Below are 19323 nucleotides of genomic sequence, written 5' to 3' on the forward strand. Positions count from 1 at the left end.
TCGAGAGCAGTGATGTTTTGGGGCTGTCGCCGAGCAACACGGACTTTCAACTCCCGCCACAGATTTTCTATGGGGTTGAGGTCTGGAGACTGGCTAGGCCACTCCAGGACTTTCAAATGCTTCTTACGGAGCCACTCCTTTGTTGCCCGGGCGGTGTGTTTTGGATCATTGTCATGTTGGAAGACCCAGCCTCGTTTCATCTTCAAAGTTCTCACTGATGGAAGGAGGTTTTGGCTCAAAATCTCACGATACATGGCCCCATTCATTCTGTCCTTAACACGGATCAGTCGTCCTGTCCCCTTGGCAGAAAAACAGCCCCATAGCATGATGTTTCCACCCCCATGCTTCACAGTAGGTATGGTGTTCTTGGGATGCAACTCAGTATTCTTCTTCCTCCAAACACGACGAGTTGAGTTTATACCAAAAAGTTCTACTTTGGTTTCATCTGACCACATGACATTCTCCCAATCCTCTGCTGTATCATCCATGTGCTCTCTGGCAAACTTCAGACGGGCCTGGACATGCACTGGCTTCAGCAGCGGAACACGTCTGGCACTGCGGGATTTGATTCCCTGCCGTTGTAGTGTGTTACTGATGGTGACCTTTGTTACTTTGGTCCCAGCTCTCTGCAGGTCATTCACCAGGTCCCCCCGTGTGGTTCTGGGATCTTTGCTCACCGTTCTCATGATCATTTTGACCCCACGGGATGAGATCTTGCGTGGAGCCCCAGATCGAGGGAGATTATCAGTGGTCTTGTATGTCTTCCATTTTCTGATGATTGCTCCCACAGTTGATTTTTTCACACCAAGCTGCTTGCCTATTGTAGATTCACTCTTCCCAGTCTGGTGCAGGTCTACAATACTTTTCCTGGTGTCCTTCGAAAGCTCTTTGGTCTTGGCCATGGCGGAGTTTGGAGTCTGACTGTTTGAGGCTGTGGACAGGTGTCTTTTATACAGATGATGAGTTCAAACAGGTGCCATTCATACAGGTAACGAGTGGGGGACAGAAAAGCTTCTTACAGAAGACGTTACAGGTCTGTGAGAGCCAGAGATTTTCCTTGTTTGAGGTGACCAAATACTTATTTTCCACCCTGATTTACAAATAAATTCTTTACAAATCCTACCATGTGAATTCATGGATTTTTTTTTTCCACATTCTGTCTCTCACAGTTGAAGTGTACCTCTGGTGCAAATTACTGACCTCTGTCATCATTTTAGGTGGGGGAACTTGCACAATCGGTGGCTGACTAAATACTTTTTTGCCCCACTGTATGTGCTTGGTTTATCAAGACGTCATATATTTGCAGAAGTGCTCCAACATTTTCGGAGACGTCTGTTACCGACCAGCTCTATAGCTAACCGGGAGGTCGAGGGTCACTAGAGCCGGTGAGAACAGCGAACTCCAGGCACATCGTTTTCAACTCTCCCGCGGTTTTCACTACTCAGCTTATACATGATATATAAGTCATTTAGATAATTTAAAAATGTTATTGTTTGGCTTTTTTCAGTGTTTTATTTGTTCCTGAGTAAATTAGTTTGGCTGAGATTAAAGTTAAGCTTTATAACTGGACTGTTTTATTTAATACTGAAGTCTTACTTAGTCAGTATATTCTGAATTTCATATCCCCTGATGTAAAATGTTCTGTTCTTACACTCAACAAAAATATAAACGCAACACCTTTGTTACTGCTCTCATTCCCCATGGGATGGACGTAGAGACCTAAAATTCATTCCAGATACACAATATAACCATCCCTCCCAAACAGTGGTCACAAATCAGTCCAAATGTGTGGTAGTGGGCACATCTGCTTTATTGAGATAATCCATCCCACCTCACAGGTGTGCCACATCAGGATGCTGATCTGACATCATGAGTAGTGCACAGGTGTACCTCAGACTGCCCACAACAAAAGGCCACCCTGGAATGTGCAGTTTTGTCTCACAGCAAAATGCCACAGATGCCACAAGCAATGAGGGAGCGTGCAATTGGCATGCTGACAGCAGGAATGTCAACCAGATCTGTCGCCCGTGCATTGAATGTTCATTTCTCAACCATAAGCCGTCTCCACAGGCGTTTCAGAGAATATGGCAGCACATCCAACCGGCCTCACAACCGCAGACCTCGTGTAACCACACCAGCCCAGGACCTCCACATCCAGCAGGTTCACCTCCAAGATCGTCTGAGACCAGCCACCCAGACAGCTGCTGGAACAATTGGTTTGCACAACCAAACAATTTCTGCACAAACTGTCAGAAACCGTCTCAGGGACGCTCAACTGCATGCCCGTCGTCCTCATCGGGGTCTTGACCTGACTCCAGCTCGTCGCCGTAACAGACTTGTGTGGGCAAATGCTCACATTCGATGGCGTCTGGCACGTTGGAGAGGTGTGCGCTTCACGGATGAATCATGGTTCACATTGTTCAGGGCAGATGGCAGCTGAGAATGTCCCAGTTCTTGCATGGCCAGCATACTCACCGGACATGTCACCCATTGAGCATGTTCGGGATGTGCTTGACCGGCGTATACGACAGCGTGTACCAGTTCCCACGAATATCCAACAACCTCGCACAGCCATTGAAGTGGAGTGGACCAACATTCCACAGGCCACAATTGACAATCTGATAGACTCCATGCGACGATGTGTTGCACTGCATGAGGCAAATGGTGGTCACACCAGATACTGACCGGTTCTGGGTCCCCAGACCCCCAATAGCGCAAAAAACTGCACATTCCAGGGTGGCCTTTTGTTGTGGGCAGTCTGAGGTATACCTGTGCACTACTCATGATGTCAGATCAGCATCCTGATGTGGCACACCTGTGAGGTGGGATGGATTATCTCAATATGGCAGATGTGCCCACTACCACACATTTGGACTGATTTGTGACCACTGTTTGGGAGGGATGGTTATATTGTGTATCTGGAATGAATTTTAGGTCTCTACGTCCATCCTATGGGGAATGGGAGCAGTAACAAAGGTGTTGCGTTTATATTTTTGTTGAGTGTATTTAAATGGCTAACTCTGGAATAAATATAACATTAAAAATATTTAAATTCAAGAGGAAACATTTTCACGGAGAGCAAAAGCATGTTTAAAAAGCACGTGGAGATCCTGAAGGCTGCTCCAAGAGTGATCCGATTATATTTTAAATATTTATTCAATTCTCTTCCAAACCCCAGCTGTCTATTGTGTCCGTCTCTAACATCTCACCTGTTTGTTATTGTTCAGGCTTGTGTGTATGCTATTTTTATTAACAGAGAGATTAAGCTTGTGTTTTCATACATGTAGTGATTGTGGTTAACTAAATGAAGTGTATTCAACATTATGGAGCAGATCATATATAAAGTTGAATTTTGCCGGAGTGCTTAAGATACTTTTTAAAATGATCTTTTTTTTGTATTAAAAAAAGAAGAGGAGAAAATCTACAGCGTCATGTGTAATTTTCATTGTAAATATTAATCACAGTTAAATTAAGATGGCAACAAAAAGTGCACCTGTGATGTCATCAAGTGCGCCGCTGTTCCAATTGTAGAACGATCGCGCTGCCTTCTTGCATCTTTGGTTAGTCCGGACTCCCGTGTGTACTTAAGAAGTCCGGACTTGCATACTTCAAAAACGGCCGTTGTTTTTGTGTTGCATCCTGTATTGCAACATATTAGACGTGTTTCCGGTTACTGTGGAGCTCCACAGTGGCTGCAGCCAGACCCTCTGTTTCACCTGCCATGCATGGACTCACTCACACACCCACAGCCAGCTGCTGATACTTTATCTATACACAGACTCACAAACACAGACTGACACACTCACACAGGTGAGCTGTTGCAGTCAGTCTTGGTGTGATTACTGATGTGTTTCCTGTCTGAGCTCCGTCTTTGTAAACAGATTCTTTTCATGAATCTGTGACTATTCCTGTTGTGAACTGAAAGAGGCGGGGCCTGAAGCTGTTACTCTCCTAAACGCAGTGCGGCCGGCGTCTCCTCATCTCTATCTTAAGACTGCAACAGATGGCAGCGCTGGCATCAGAACGCATTTAAGGACGGCGGCGTTTGGTCTGCTGCCAGCATGCTGTTCTGGGTCTGAATGTGGCCTCTGTGTGTCTGTGTGTTTCTGCATTAAGGGTGTTTTTATTGAAGTGTGTGTTTGGAATATATCTGAGAGGAGAAGAGAAAATGTTTAAGCAGTCACCACATGTGGAGGGTTTCACGTTGGAGTTACGAATCCCTGAAGCGCACATACACACGCACGCGTGTTGTCACGCTGCACTAACAGCAGGAAGCTGCAGGCTCTGTAGAGTAAAAACTTGCACGGAAGGATGGACTATTTCAGGAAGCGTGTGAGTGGACGGAGGAGGAGGCAGACAGAGGGTCTGTAGGCAGAGACTCACAGAAGGTGTGAGCAATTAAATGTGCTAAACCATCTGTCCAATAACCTGCACGCACACACATTACTCAGCAAACTGCAGCAACGCACGGGACCGCGACACAGCCACTCTGAGGACTTTTAACAGGTGTTCCCCGCTGACATCACCGCTTTCACTTTACTTACAAGTGCCAACAACTAACCAGATCCAAGGATAACACCACTAGGGATGGGTATCGTTTAGGTTTTATCCGATACCGGTGCCAAATCGGTACTTTTGAAACGGTGCCGGTGCTCAAACGGTGCTCAAACGGTGCTTAAAGAATGGAGAACACAAAATTGGTCCAAAAACCTCTCATGTTCAGCTGTTTTTTGTAAAAAGATAACAATGTTAGCCTTTTCTGCAGCTATGGGGCATATATGGTATCACTCTTGGCTGGAAGCAGTGCTTAAACAATGGAAAAAACACAAACTTTGTCCAAAAACCTCTCATGTTTAACTGTTTCCCACTTTTTCTTTGGTCATTTTAGCCTTTTTAGCCAGGGTGAAGGGAGTATCTGCCATCAAACAAGAGGACAGCCGCATGTAACTACGTCTGTGTTTGCTAGTTCACCTTACATGCATTAATGTAATAACGTGGTTAGCCTACTCAACGTAAATTAGCTACTCACGCAGAGAAGAACGGCTGCTGCTGCATCATCATCATCATTTCTGCTACACTGGCAGGGCTAGGGGCCAGGACTCTCCTCTTCGTGTTTTTGGGGGATGTTGCATAACAGGCAACCCACCCGCAGTAGATGTGCTCGGTGTGAGGTCTCGCAGCAAGCTATCAAATACGGTCCATTTCTGGGCTTTTAAAAAAAACGCTATGCGTCGCCAGGTGTTTCATCGGATTCTTGGTGTTACCTCCTTTGACAGTATCACAGTATCAGCTTAAAGCACTTGTTGCTGCTGAGTTTGCATCTTTTGCTGTGAAGTACAGCCAGACTTTTGACCGCTTCACCTTGGACATTTTTAATCTGTAGCTCTGCTCTAACAGAACGTACGTACCTGGCCCCGCCTACTATCCTCGGAAACGTAAAATGATTGGCTAGAATCTAAAGTGTATCACAGCTCAGGGAAAAAAAGCACCGAAATAAAGCACCGAAATGTGCGCTGCTTTTCGGTCTGGTTACTACTGTTTATGTCAGAACCGGTGCCATCATGGCACCGGACACCGGTACCCATCCCTAAACACCACACAGGTCAGTGTGATGTTTCAGCATTACTGAGCTGAGATTCTTCCACCACCACAGGAGTACGTTCCACGTTATGAGGACGGTGGGCACCATCGCGTCCAGCAGCTTGTCACACGAGAAGTTTTCAGGCCAAAGGTCAGAGCTGGATCAGGGAAACATCTCTTAGTGATGCTGCTGGGAGACTTCCCATGATGCACTGATCGGTGTTCTTCTTTCCCACCATCACCAAAGCCCACAGTCTGATGGTTGTGGTTCTGTCTGGTACTGTAGGGTAGGGATGCCAAACTCAATTTACACCGAGGGCCACAGACACTGAACCAGCGAAACTACAGCTTCCTGATAATGTCCACAGGTTTCTGTGTGAGTGGAGGCTGTGGGGCTCAGCTGGTGTCCAGTCAGAGTCCGATACGAGTCGAGGAGAAGCTCACAGCCGTGCTGAGGTGAGCTGTTGAACTTTTCTGCAGTTAGCTGCTGTTAATAACGGAGCAGACTGTCAGAGAATAAACTCTGATGCGATGTGAGAATGTAATTAAACTTTTCGGGACGCATAATGTTAGCTTATAACCAGCTGCTGTTGTGGGTTCGTTGGCTCGTCGTCAGCTGTCTGGAGACGGGAGGGTCACAGGTTTAATCTGCTGATAATTAGGAATTCCAACAATATCGGGAATAAATGAGGAAGACGATGAGAGGGACGTGAGGAGAGAGACATCGTGAGGAAAAGATTCATGCACAACTGTCAGATATTTAGTTTTAAAGAGCAGTTTGAACTTTAAATTAAAAGTAGCTCGTAAGGTTACTAATGAAACATAACCAGGTGGAACAGCGATGAGGGTGGAGCAGCTCGTCTACCCATGGGAGGGTTGGTGTTTGATCCCTGTCTGCTCCAGAATGCATGTCAGACGTCCTCGGTCAGCTTGTGCTTGTTGTGTAAAACGCTTTGAGCGCTCAGCTCGAGTAGAAAAGCACCGTGTAAGAAGCAGTCCACAATTTAAAGATCCGATGTATTTTTAATGGATTCATTTCAAGTTTAACACATTCATTTGCTGGGAGATGTAATTACAACTAATCAATGTACATGTAAGAGAACCTCATTGTTTTTTTCTCTTAAATAACCTCAAATGAAACCAGGTAGGTTAGCGAGTGAAACTCTGAATTACATGAAAGTAGTCCTTCAACGTTCAGGTAAATCATTATTCTTATATATAATATGTATACAGTCAGACCTCCCACAGCCCGCCGCGATCCTAAAATAAATATATTTCCATGACTTCAAACAGCCTGAAGGGAATTGATTGTTCTCTCCTTCCTCTGATGAATTAAGAACATTTCCCTCAGAGATCGGGCTTGTTGATAGAAAATTGGCCTGAAGTTTGGGGAATAAAGATTTGGTCTGTTTCCTAGCTTAACTAGAGAAAACCAACACACAAATAACACCAGGGGAGGCACTTAAGGAGAGGAGCTGTGGGGGGAGCGGGCGGAGGAGAAGGAGCTCTTTCAGCATCAAAGCCAGCTAAAACGTCTCCACCGGGGACCGGGTCCCCTGTTAAATACAGAACTGGATTATTAATTGCTGTACCAGTAGGACCTGTTAATAAGAACCCAGAATAGCTTTCTTTGCCTTCCTAATATTTCCGTGCTGCTTCTCTGCAGTCGACTCATTTTCTTTTTGTGCTGCTGAGCACGGTTTGCTTCACTCACTCCTCTTTTGCCTTCGTCGCCTGCAAACTGGCATTTTCGCCGATGTACGTGCACCTTTCCCGCACGCGTGTACCTGGATGAGCTCTTCATGCCGACACACCTCTGTCACATGACTGGAGTAAAGCTGTCATGTGATAACAGGCTCACTTACAGAAACCTGTATCAAAGTTTTGACCACAGCGTCCATCATGTTCTTGTTGCCATGGCTTCAGGTGTGTCAAAGCTGCAGGTATCTGTGAACGAGCAGCGCCTGGTCGCTCCACAGGTGTCGAATCGTGTCATGTGCCCGGGTTATGACATCACTGACACGTTTATCACCAAGCAGAGTTTCTGATTTTGATTGAAACATGAAAGTAACCAAATCAGCAGAAAGAGTGAATCACAGAAGAGCACGCAGTCTCCTGGATAGGTGAAAACAGGAAGTTCTGCTATCAACGCCTAATACTGAAGGACACCTGTGGCATCTGTGCCACGACCCTGACTGCTGAGCACGATGATGACACTCAGTTCATCCCATATGGACGCTCATGAAGGACTCGCTGGCGTCGCATTTCGCTGGCCTGGGTACTTAAACAGTTGGTGTTGTGCATGGACACGTTTAACCCAGACCTCTGTGTTTAACGCAGTTCTGCTGGATGGAAACATCTGAAGCAGAGTGAAGCAGCTCACACACCCCGTCTGACAGACGTTTGCACATTTCTGTGGTTTCTCAGCCTAAAGGCCAAACAAACAGGAAGTGATCAGCAGCAGAAGGAGACCCAGCACATCGGTGACAGATGCCAGCTCCTTAAACTTATCTCAACTTTTAGGTAACAGACTACAGCAGCGACCAAGGGGAGAGCGCTTCCTACCCAGACAGTGTCTGCCACGCCCACGTTACAAACCAACCAGTGATTCTCACTGATTCACTGACAGAGTTCACCCTCGCTTTCATACATCATTCAGTTTGGCTCGCACGTCTTCTTCTGTCAGCTTCTCCCTTTAGGGGGCGCCAGATCATGTGCCTCCACCTCCTCCTATCCCAGCGTCCTCCTCTGTCACACCAATCCTCTGCATGTCCTCCTGTGGTTTATCTGTTTCACTCGTTCACTGCATGTTTCTTCTCTGACTCACAGACACTTTTCACTTCATTGGTCCAGCAAACAAACTTCACCCACTCACTGATTTATGTCATTTTTCACTCTGTGTGTGTGTGTGGGGGGGGGGCTGTTATCCATGTCTCTCAGCAATAAAGAGAAAGAAAGGAAATAAAAAAAATGGAGGATTGATAATATGGCGGCCACCTGCTTCTCACTCACACTTTGACACAAAGAGCAGCGGCGGCAGCGACTCGGCCACATTCATCCTCGTGAACTTTGTTTGACCTCAACGGAGCGACTGCAGCTCAAAGTTAGAGAACGTTAGAAAAGGCAGAAACATGCAAAGCGTGTATTTTACACGTGTAATGAAAAAATAATAATTTTTCTCTTTAAATGCAGTTTTAACCTCCTATGTAACTTCTAATTAGAGTCCCCGAAATTCACTCTGCACCAAAACTGGAGCTCAGACTTCTTGGGCGGTCTGTTTGTACCATTAACCACCCAGCTGCCATCTTGGGTCAGACAATTTCAAATCGTCTGAAGCATTAAGAGCACTGAGAGGACGAACCCACCTCCTGAAAACCATCCCCACACTGACACAGAGTCCCTGTCACACCCACGGTTAGCAGTATAAACTCAGACACCTGAACATTTCCAAGCACCTCATCTTTGCTCCCCTGGTGGGGAAAAACTTCTCAGACTTCACCAACAGGATCCAGAAACTTACGCTGGACGCAGATGAAACCGTCCTTTCACGTGGTTTCTGTCTTCACTTGCACACCTACAACCGAGGCAGTGGAGACAGTCAGAAAATGACTACAACAAGACCCCTGCTTAGGAAACAACCAGCTTCACCCCCGATCAGACCCAGACACTGTCACACCTCTGCATCCCCGCCACGTATTTTAAATACAACAAGGATTTCTTCAAAATCCTGCTCCTCACATACAAGGTCTTAAATAATCAGGTCCATCTTATCTTAATGACCTTGTAGTACCATATCACCCTATTAGAGCACTTCGCTCTCGCTCTGCAGGCCTACTTGTTGTTCCTAGAGTATTTAAAAGTAGAATGGGAGGCAGAGCCTTCAGTTTTCAGGCCCCTCTTCTGTGGAACCAGCTTCCAGTTTGGATTCAGGAGACAGACACTATCTCTACTTTCAAGATTAGGCTTCAAACTTTCCTTTTTGCTAAAGCATATAGTTAGGGCTGGACCAGGTGACCCTGAGTCCTCCCTTAGTTATGCTGCAATAGATGTAGGCTGCCGGGGGATTCCCATGATGCACTGGGTGTTTCTTCTTCTTCACTCACTATGTGTTAACAGACCTCTCTGCATTGAATCATATCTGTTATTAACCTCTGTCTCTCTTCCACAGCATGTCTTTATCCTGTCTTCCTTCTCTCACTTCTCTCAGCCCCTCCCTGAGCCTGGTTCTGCTGGAGGTTTCTTCCTGTTAAAAGGGAGTTTTTCCTTCCCACTGTCACCAAAGTGCTGCTCACAGGGGGTCATATGATTATTGGGTTTTCTCTGTATCTATTATTGTAGGGTCGACCTTACAATATGAAGCCCTTGAAACACTGTTGTTGTGATTTGATGCTGTGTAAATAAAATGGAGCTGAATTGGTCTGCAGTCGAGACCTGTCAATCACAGGTCAGCCCCACCCTAAAGCCTCCCCTGCTTCCTGTTCATCTTCTCGTTTTTTCACTCTGACCTGAAACAGCAGCTCATCAGGAAAGTGTTCACCTGAGCAAGAGGCTCATTTTGTCATAGACATCTGTCCAGAAGAGTCGCCCCCTGCTGGGTATTATAAGGACTGGAGGTTTAAGAGTTCCTGCTCATGAAGGTTCGTCCATCTTTTACATACAGTCTGTGGTATTTATAGGTTGCATTTCAAGGCGTCTCCTTGCATGTAGGATTTACTACATGAGTGTGTGTGTGTGCGCGCACACGGTTGTGAAGTCATCTCGAGCTCTTTGTGTGGATATTCTGGGGGCAGGTAGCGTCAGTGCAGACTAAAATACTTTTTCACAGCGATCAGCTTGTAAACACGATGAGCTCTTCATCGTCTGATCCTGCGAACAGAATTATACATGCAGAAGCTTAAACCCCCCACCCCTCCCCAAGTGGAGCTCTTATTTACCCCCTCTAAGCTCTTCCCTCGCTCTTATCTCCCTCCGTCATTTCCTCTGCTTCATCTTCCTCCTCTTCTTCTCTTTCCTGCAGAGGGAAGCCTATTTGTCCACTTTAAGTGAAATCACTCAATTCTTTCAGGAAGAGAGCGAGGAAGAAAGTGTGTGTGTGTGAGAGAGAGAGAGAGTCCACCTTCCAAATAAGTTCCATTAATCATGGGCCAGAGTCTAATGTAACTAATATTTTACAATTAGAGGAGACACGATGGAGCTGGGGGCCATCTATCTCCCTTACACCACATGATCATCGATTCATAAGAGCTGAGGAGAGCGAGGGAGGGAGGCCACAGTACACACACACACACACAGATGCTGGGCAGGAAGCAGGAGGATGCACTGTCACATTAGCATTTAAGTCCTGCTCAAAATCATCCCCTTATTTTTCTTCATTGATCGTCTGCTGGTCACTTTTTGGAAACAGAACTGTGATTAAAATTCTCAGAGCCCTGAAATCTCAAAATTCTGCTGAGGAAATCATCAGAAGGGAAATCAGCTGAACCGCACTGACATTCTTTTGTTCTTAAGCAAAAATTCATTTATTTAAATAAAAGAATGCACGTTTGTGTAAGCAGAACTCTGAGGAACGAGGTTTTGCGCTACAGCTAAACCGCCGTGCTTTGGCGGGCTGTGTGGCTTCAACGTGCGCGAATGTGTTTATTACAGGAGAAATTTTGAACGTTCTGTTATTCAATTCAATTTTACTTATACAGCACCAAATCACAACAACAGTCACCTCACAGTGCTGCAAGTAGACCCTACAATAATACCCAACAATCACATGAGCAGTTCACATGTTTCCTTTAAGCCTCGGAGGCTGTTCAGCTTCTGCTCTCTGAGGTATTTACTAGGGGTGCAACGATACACAAAATTCAGATTCGATATTTTTTCGATACAAAAAAAATGTTCATGCTTTTTTAATTTGTCATTTATTAAAATTATAAATATATATTTTAACTCAAAAGTACAGTTTTTAAATTTAATGTTGCTGAAACAACAAAGTAATAAAATAATAAATCTATCTGATTGAGGAATCCCTCATCTTTGGAAAAGAGAGTTTATTACAGAGAAATGTCTCTTTCAAAATAAAAGCTCTACTATACGCTTCTTCTGGGCTATATTCTCAGCAGCATGTTAAACATATCAGGTCCCCATAAGGAGAATCCTGTGCTAACGGCTGTCTAAATGACTCGGGTAAAGTTTGTAGCATGCATGCTTGTTGTTTTTGTCTGCTTCCACTTGTCTTTGCACTAGGATGATGTCGGCGTAAATGTGCAGTCATATTCGTTGTGTTCCCACTAGTGCTGTCAGCGTTAATCTGAAATGACGTTAACGCCACAACACGGCAAATCTCCGTTAACGAGCTAACTGCGCTAACACACTAGTTCCCACCCATGTAATTGAGCATTGCGTGGCACATCCGACATACTGTTTTACTTTAGTCCATGACTCGCTTACCTTCAGGGTCATACGTCACATGAAAACCAAAATAGTTCCAAACGCCAGATCTGAATGAGGGTGGGGGAGGTTCAATTTGCCATGTTGCAACGAGCTTAGCTTCTGTCTCGCTAGCTTGTCCTGCGCTCAGTGAATCTGCGTTCGACTACTCCGCTTAGGCTGCACTGTCGAGCGCAGATCCACTGAGCGCTCAACACAGACAGCATCGTCAGAAGGAAAGTTGATAAAATAAATTACAAATGTTGTATTGTTCGATACATATGCGTACCGAACCGAAAGCACTGTATCGAACGGTTCAATGTTGATACGAATATCGTTGCACTGCTAGTATTTACCTTTGACAGGTGTTCTTATCTTTACCCCACAGAGGTCAGTCTTAAAATGTATGAACGCGGTGCATACTGATCTGTTTTCTGGTCTTACTGACCGCTCGCATCTGCAGAGTCTGGCGGTGGTCCTGTTTCTGCACAGCGGTGAAAACAGTTCAGTGTCACAGCACCAGCTCACATTAGGAAGAAGCTTTATTGTAAAGTAAAGACACCACATCAGCATGTCACTCTGAAACCTTCAAACAGGAAACAGACTGAGACCCGGGTCACATGACCTCGGGCACTTGCTGAGTGGAGGCAGAGGTTCACAGCTGTAGGCCGGTGCTCGTCCATGCTTCAAAGTCAAAGCCAGAATCTTAACGTGAACTCTGGAGGTAACAGGAAGCCTCGCAGCGGCACGCTCAACAACCTGCACGTCTGCACCTCTGTTTGTCTTCATCAAGTTGGAGGAAGCACCTATTCAGCACACCAGCACCAGGTGATCATAGACTAATACACCTTCACCTACAAAGCATGAACAGCAGTGGCCACCGTGTTTTCCTCCGTTCAGTCATAAAACGCTTCAGATTTAACCTTGGCTCTCCAGCGTGTCCAGCCGCCAGACCTGGGCCGTCTCAGGTTAAACGTTCAGCTCAGGTGCATGCTCTACAGAGCTGCCCAGTGGGCCGGATTTGGACCTTCCAGTGTGCCGCTTCGGCTTTGCAGGCCATATAATAACAATAATGGATTGCATTTATATAGCGCTTTTCTGTTTGACGACTCTTATTTACAGGAAGGAGAAGCAAACGTCGGACAGATGTTAGTGTTCACAAATTTCTGATGAATTAAAAAAGACAACAAAAAAACCTTTAACATGAATGCGTTCTTTGTCTTCTGTTTCTCATACTCAGAGATCCTGATGGACAACTTGCACCAACAGAGCGAGAGCTCATTTTAAAGGTACCAGAAAGGACAGCACCACACCGAAGTGTGCCAGTCCACAGAGCATGTGCAGAAACGGCCGGCTTGTCCCAACAGCTGGTCTGTGGCGCCCTCTGGTGGTGAAAGTGCAGCGCGGCACCGTGAAGCCTCGGCATTAATGTGGTGGAAACAGAGGGAAATTACAGGCTGAGACGACGGTTCATCTGCAGGCCACCATCTGCCCGGTGACCAACCACACACTGCCACAACTGCACAGCGTCATCACACAACACACACACACGGCAGCGAAAATGCAAAAAATCTGAAGGAAGAGAGGCAGTTAAATGAGAGGGAAAGCTCGCTCTCTCACACACAGATGGCCTAATGTGTTCTTTAATCAGACACACTCACAGCTGGATATGAGAGCTATCAGGAAATTACTTGTTTTCACTGTGTGTGTGCGCACGTGTGTGTGTGTGTGGCTTTATTGGGAACAGGCGTGGGAGCTTTGATCTCTTTAAAAGTGAGTCGGGCACTGACCCGGGCAGCCTGACCCTGTTTGGGGTCCTGCTGTGAGGCGTTGCTTCGGATCATCTCTGAGATGATGAATATTTGTTAGAACTGTGAGCGGAGCTGATCATCTTGGATCAATAATCTGATCGGTCACATGATGGAGCGCCTGGATCGTTCTCCTGGAGCTTCATGGAGCAGGTGAAGTGCGAGTGGATGCAGGACGAACTGCGTTTCTGTGGATTTTTACTCCATCAGCCGGTCAGTGCGCCCCAGGGCAGCTGTGGCTACAATGTAGCTGCCATCGCCAGTGTGTGAATGGGTGAATGACTGAATGTAGTGTGAAGCGCTTTGGGGTCCTTAGGGACTAGAAAAGCGCTATACAAATGCAGGCCATTTACCATTTACCATTCTCTGGTTAGAGGTTTAGCGAACTGGAGTTTTGACTGTCTGAACAGCCGCCCCTCCTCAGCTCCAGAGGTGACACACCTGGATTGGTCTGAGCGGAGTTTCACCTGCTCTGACAGGCCCAAGTCTGGGTCAACACAAACCTGAAGGGCAGGCGTGTCGGCTCTAGCAGCTCGAGGACCCGACGTTTCTTTCTTAAAGGACGCCTTCATGGGTAACTAACCAGCACCATGTTAGCGTCCTGATTTCCTGTAACACTTCCTGACTACTTCCTTTGTGAGAGGCCAGTCACGGTTTCCTCATAAATCTGTGTGCACGCTCTCAGTGAGGCTCTCGCGGCGTCTTTGGTTTTTGTGGTATGATGTTGATATTTGTAATCAAGCCACCTGCAGAGGTCAGCTGCGACCCGGTCCAAACTGTGACATGTGACCTCTGATGCTGTGTTAATGTTAATAAAATAACTTTATTAGAAAATGATTTTGACCCTGAAGCTAGAAGCTGGCCTTGGTATCAAACGTAGGTAAAAAGGAGAGCGTTCTGCTCTCACCTGTCCTGAGCAGACACCTGTCCACACGGCGCCTCCGAACTTTACCCAGCGTGCACTCTGTCACGTATCCTGCAGTGAATTATCAGAACCAGATCAAACATGCTGGTTGCTCTGCTTCAGACGTGAATCGTCACACCGATGCTCAGAGAACAGCTTCAGCGCTCCTGCAGGCGGTGAAGAACTGATCTGGGTTCAGTGTTTTCAGCCCTGAAAAATAACGAAGAAGCTTCCTGAAAGCTGAACGTTTCACTCAGGTGTGGAACATCAGCTGACGGAGGGGTGACACCACAGCGACAAACCCAAAGGAAAGAAGAAGAAAGTGAAACAGGAAGCAGGCGGGTGCTCTGTGACAATCCTTTTTTAGTTGGAATACATTTTATTTTTATTATAAGTACAGTTCAGTAGTTACAAAACGAAGCATCTGCCATGAGGATACAGCAAACAGAAAAGTGTGGAGCTCACAAGACAGGTTTGTACATCATACGTGGGGTGGAATGATCATCGGAGCTGGTTCAGAGATGAATCTTTACACGGCTGGAAAACAGAGAGCAAGGTCGGAGGTCGCTTCCGAAGCGCCTCGAGCATTTCCTCCTCGCGTCTCACTCTCACTAGTTTGATTTCGAATCCTCTGTTTTCAAAGATTACTGCCATCTACGTAAATCAAAGAAACAAAAACGGGAGGATATACTGCAGAGAACGATCAGCCGGGCTCAAGCAGCAGCAGGCCTACGCTGAGGGTCGGGGAGGGGTCAGGGGTCAGCATACAAAAGAAGCCACAAACAGTAAACTAAAAAAGAAGTCTTATAGTTGGACTGTACATACCGCTTTAGACTTTTCTCTGGGTTCACAAAAAATGACGTAGAAACATTTCACAATGCCAAGGGACACACAAACACACACCTTCATTTAGTTAGCTAGTTTGTACTGTATAGGTTGGATTTATAATACTGTCACAGTGCAAAATACTCGGGAGATCGAAACGAATCAAAGAAAGAAGAAAGGACGAGTCCCTCTATGCATAATGATTCTGTATATACGGGGAGGGGGCGGGGCAAATATGTCTGCAGCACAGGAGACGATTGTCATCTTTTTCCTCTTTTTTTCTCATCGGTAAATGGACAAGGCATTATTCATGTACAGTACATATGAAAATCCAAAGAAAATCAACCCTACGGCCTACGGTCGAGCACAGCTACGGAGCTTTGAAGCAGTAACGGGGACGTGTTTCTAAGGCTATACACAATAAGCATTTTTCCAGTTTTCTTTTTTTCCTCGTAAAGTAAATACATCGAAGCGTCGTCTTCAGTAGTCGGTAACACTGTGCAACAAAGATGGTGGCAGTATTTTACACACGGCCGCAGCTCCACAGGACGCGGCGTTTGAAAACGCCGCCCGCTTCTCAAACTGTTGCCTCTTGCCGTCGCTCTCTCGAGGCGGCGGCGGCGGCGACAACAGTACGGTACAGAAAAACAGACGGAGGCAGAGGGAGGGGCTGAACCTGTACGCGCGCATCATCTTCGTGCCACCGTCGCCGGGAGGCGTGGCCTGCGGGCAGCCAGTCCTCTGCATGGCGGGAATGTGCAGATTTAAAGTTTACACCTTAAAAAAGGACACAGCGTCTCTAAGCTGAGGAATGTTTCAGGGACACTTACAGGAAGTGCTAACAGGTAGTTTCATCCAAAGAAAACAAAGAAGGAGAAGAAGAAGAGAAGACGGGGTCGGGGGGTGGGGAGGGCGCTCAGAGCGCCAGAGACAAACAGGAAGTCCACTGCTTTAGTGTCCGGGAGGCTGTGAGAGTCATTAGGTCCACGTGGCGCCGCTCTGACGGTAGTTTGTGTTTTCTCATCTTAAATAAAGTCTCTGATATAGTGTGTCCTTCGTTAACCTTCATCCTCTTCATCACCGCCTCCATCCTCACCAGCGTCCGCTCGCTCTGGCGCGGCCATTACTCTTTGTTTACAGAGTGGGCGTCGCCTACATTATGGTTGTTAGGGTGGTTGTTAAGGTCGCTGTTAAGATGGTTGGGGTCGAGGGTCAGCGTGGGGTCATGGGTCATGGGCTGGTCCTCCTCTCCTACCCACAGATGCACTACGGCCAATGAGAGAACAAGAGGCAGGTTAGCACCACGGACCCGCACACACACACACACACACAATGTGGTTTCATATGTTTGTGGGGACATAATGCTTTCCCTGGCCCCCTATCCCAACCATCAGAAATGAATGCCTGACCCCAGCTGTAACCCCAGCTGTAACCCCAACCCTAACCCCAGCTGTAACCCCAGCTGTAACCCCAGCTGTAACCCCAACCCTAACCCCAGCTGTAACCCCAGCTGTAACCCCAGCTGTAACCCTGACAATAAAACCACGTTTTGAGTCTCAAAAATGTCTTCAAACTTATGGGGACCTGGATTGTGTCCCCATAAGGGCTGCTGGTCCCCACAATTATTATAAACTTCCAATTTGTGGTCCCCACAAAGATATGAATACACACTCACACACACACACGCACATGGACAAACATCATGGTGTGTAACTAACAGTGACGTCCGCACGGCGGTCAGCTGGTCGCTGAGGCCACACAAAGATGGACGTGTGGACGTACACTTACAGAGTTATAAGAACAAAGAATATGATAATAATTTGTAGTGTTTATATTCTGTTGTTGTCCATTTTACATCAGTCTGGAAGCTGAAGCTGGATGAACTGAAGGAGCAGGGTGGGGCTGAGTCTATGCACTGGATCAGGTGGATGTTACTTTGTGCAGGATTCATTTTCCCTCAATGATTTTAGTACATTGTTCACACCTTCAGAATAAATTTAGAACAATTATTAAAAATGTCCCTGAAAGCGCATCACCACACGGTCTCCATGGAAACATCTGTTCTTTATTAAAAACTCATCCAGATCTGCTTTGATGGAACATTTGTGTTACTGGGTCAAAGGTCATGGTTCAGTCTGACCTTTGACCCAGTAGGATCTGAGGATCTGTCCTGGATAAGAACCGTGCAAAGATCTCTCACATTCATTTTGAGCCTCCATCTATAAAAACAACACGTGGTCTTGATCCTGTGAGCTCTGTGCACGTGAGCAGCTGTCAGGCAGGACGTCACATGATCACTGTCTCACGCACACACAGTATTCATCAGTCAGGATGCTCAGATTGGACAACTGAAAGTTTTCTGGTGTGCGTGTGTGAATGCAGGTCCTTGTACATGATGAATGTGAGCTGGACTGAGCAGCATGTGAGGCAGTTTCAGCTGTTTTATGGGAAACGTGCAGCAGGCAGGACAGTGACCCTGTTAGTGTCATTCTGTCCAATAAACAAACACGTGGGTATCAATTTAATCTTTTTTCTTTTCAGTACTGAAGTTCTGAAAGATTTTCGCTCCCCGGCTCTCGCGCATTGTTGATACATGAACGGCGCAGTTGCTCGGAAAGATTCGGCCTCATTAAGATGTAAAACAGACGCATCACCTTCTTTTCTGCCTTTCTGCTTCCTGTGAGGCTGAAGCATGAGCGAGGTCGGTGGGTCGACCAATCGGCTGTTTGTTTCCTCCTCGCGCTGCTTTTTTTTGTCATTTTGGGGGTTTGGGACGATGTCTTCGAGATTGGGCGCCAACACGTTTGAGTCCCGGCAGCGCAGGCCTTTCACGCCCAGCGCCCAGCTCAATAAGTGCGACGGGAAGTGTGACAGTGGCGAGAAGCGAAGTGAGTAATTGCAATAAAAAAAGTTTTATGTCTCTGTGATACAGTAAGAAATGCATAACTGTAATTAGGTCCCACAGCAGAGGCCACTAAATAATACAAGCCCCCCCCCTCCCGGTTTTGCACACTTTCATTCCCTCAGCAACTTCTTTGAAAATTATTTTGCAATAAAACACCGCTGAGCACATTTGCATGTCATGTTCTTTTAAAGTGGCGTTATGAATCTGACAAAACCAAATTAAAACACGGCTTTATTTGAGCTGTGCTTTCACAAGTATGGAAATGGATATGAAAATGAAAGGAAGTGCCAGCGTAACAGAGGGAAAATAAAGAGCTAATAACATGATAAAACATCTCTTAGATTCAGCAGCCAGTAATAACTCTCAGACTGTCTGCGCGGCGGGAGGAGAGCCCAGCAAACTCACTTCACGTGCTTCCCCGCTCCGCGTTACAACTGCAACCAAACAGAACCGTCACACGTACACGTCTGCTCTGCGCCGCGGCCGACGGCGCCCCGCTTCGCTTCTGCAGCTCACCCATCTACACGTCCAACCACGGCAAAGAACGACACGTATGGGACACCTACTGTGGAACCTGGTGCTGCTGCCCTGCGTGGCAAAGAGACTTAACCGTGTTCAACTACTGTTCATGACTTGTTGGCCTGTAATCTCTCAGACGTGCCTCTCATGAATCATATTAAGTCATTGTGAGCCAGAAAGAAGATTATACATCATGTATAAACGCTCACGGACGTGACACGTGTCTGTTTCTACAGAGACGGCAGCACAAACTCCAACAAGTACACATCACAGAGTGTAAGGATGCTGAAAGAGGCCAAAACCACTGGACTGATCTTCATGCAGGTTCTCATTTCTTTCTTTTATATAAATCCTGCTGAGTACAG

General features: G+C 46.5%; 1 protein-coding gene and 1 long non-coding RNA gene across 10 annotated transcripts in view; one reads left to right on the forward strand and one right to left on the reverse strand.

The window, feature by feature from the left end:
• Positions 1–19323, forward strand: part of LOC147338426 (uncharacterized) — a 97314-nt gene that overhangs the window by 51703 nt on the left and 26288 nt on the right. The window contains exons 2-3 of the long non-coding RNA XR_015127098.1: positions 13238–13492; positions 19195–19282. This is a non-coding gene — a long non-coding RNA (uncharacterized LOC147338426). The remainder of the gene's footprint in view (positions 1–13237; positions 13493–19194; positions 19283–19323) is intronic.
• The window catches only part of znf536 (zinc finger protein 536), a 216622-nt gene that overhangs the window by 5503 nt on the left and 191796 nt on the right, over positions 1–19323 (reverse strand). The window contains exon 7 of one of the 9 annotated variants that reach the window (XM_086281103.1): positions 14987–16800. The exons of the other annotated variants lie outside the window; for them this stretch is intronic. Coding sequence (XP_086137229.1) covers positions 16658–16800 — 143 coding nt within the window. The 3' untranslated portion in view covers positions 14987–16657. Of the gene's footprint in view, positions 1–14986; positions 16801–19323 lie in introns of those variants that run through there. 9 annotated transcript variants of the gene reach the window in all.

Source organism: Aulonocara sp. 'chitande type north' Nkhata Bay, linkage group LG1, assembly GCF_057382095.1.
Source record: "Aulonocara sp. 'chitande type north' Nkhata Bay isolate Kocher_YH1m ecotype deep benthic linkage group LG1, A_spYH_male_GT1.1, whole genome shotgun sequence".
Taxonomy (NCBI): domain Eukaryota; kingdom Metazoa; phylum Chordata; class Actinopteri; order Cichliformes; family Cichlidae; genus Aulonocara; species Aulonocara sp. 'chitande type north' Nkhata Bay.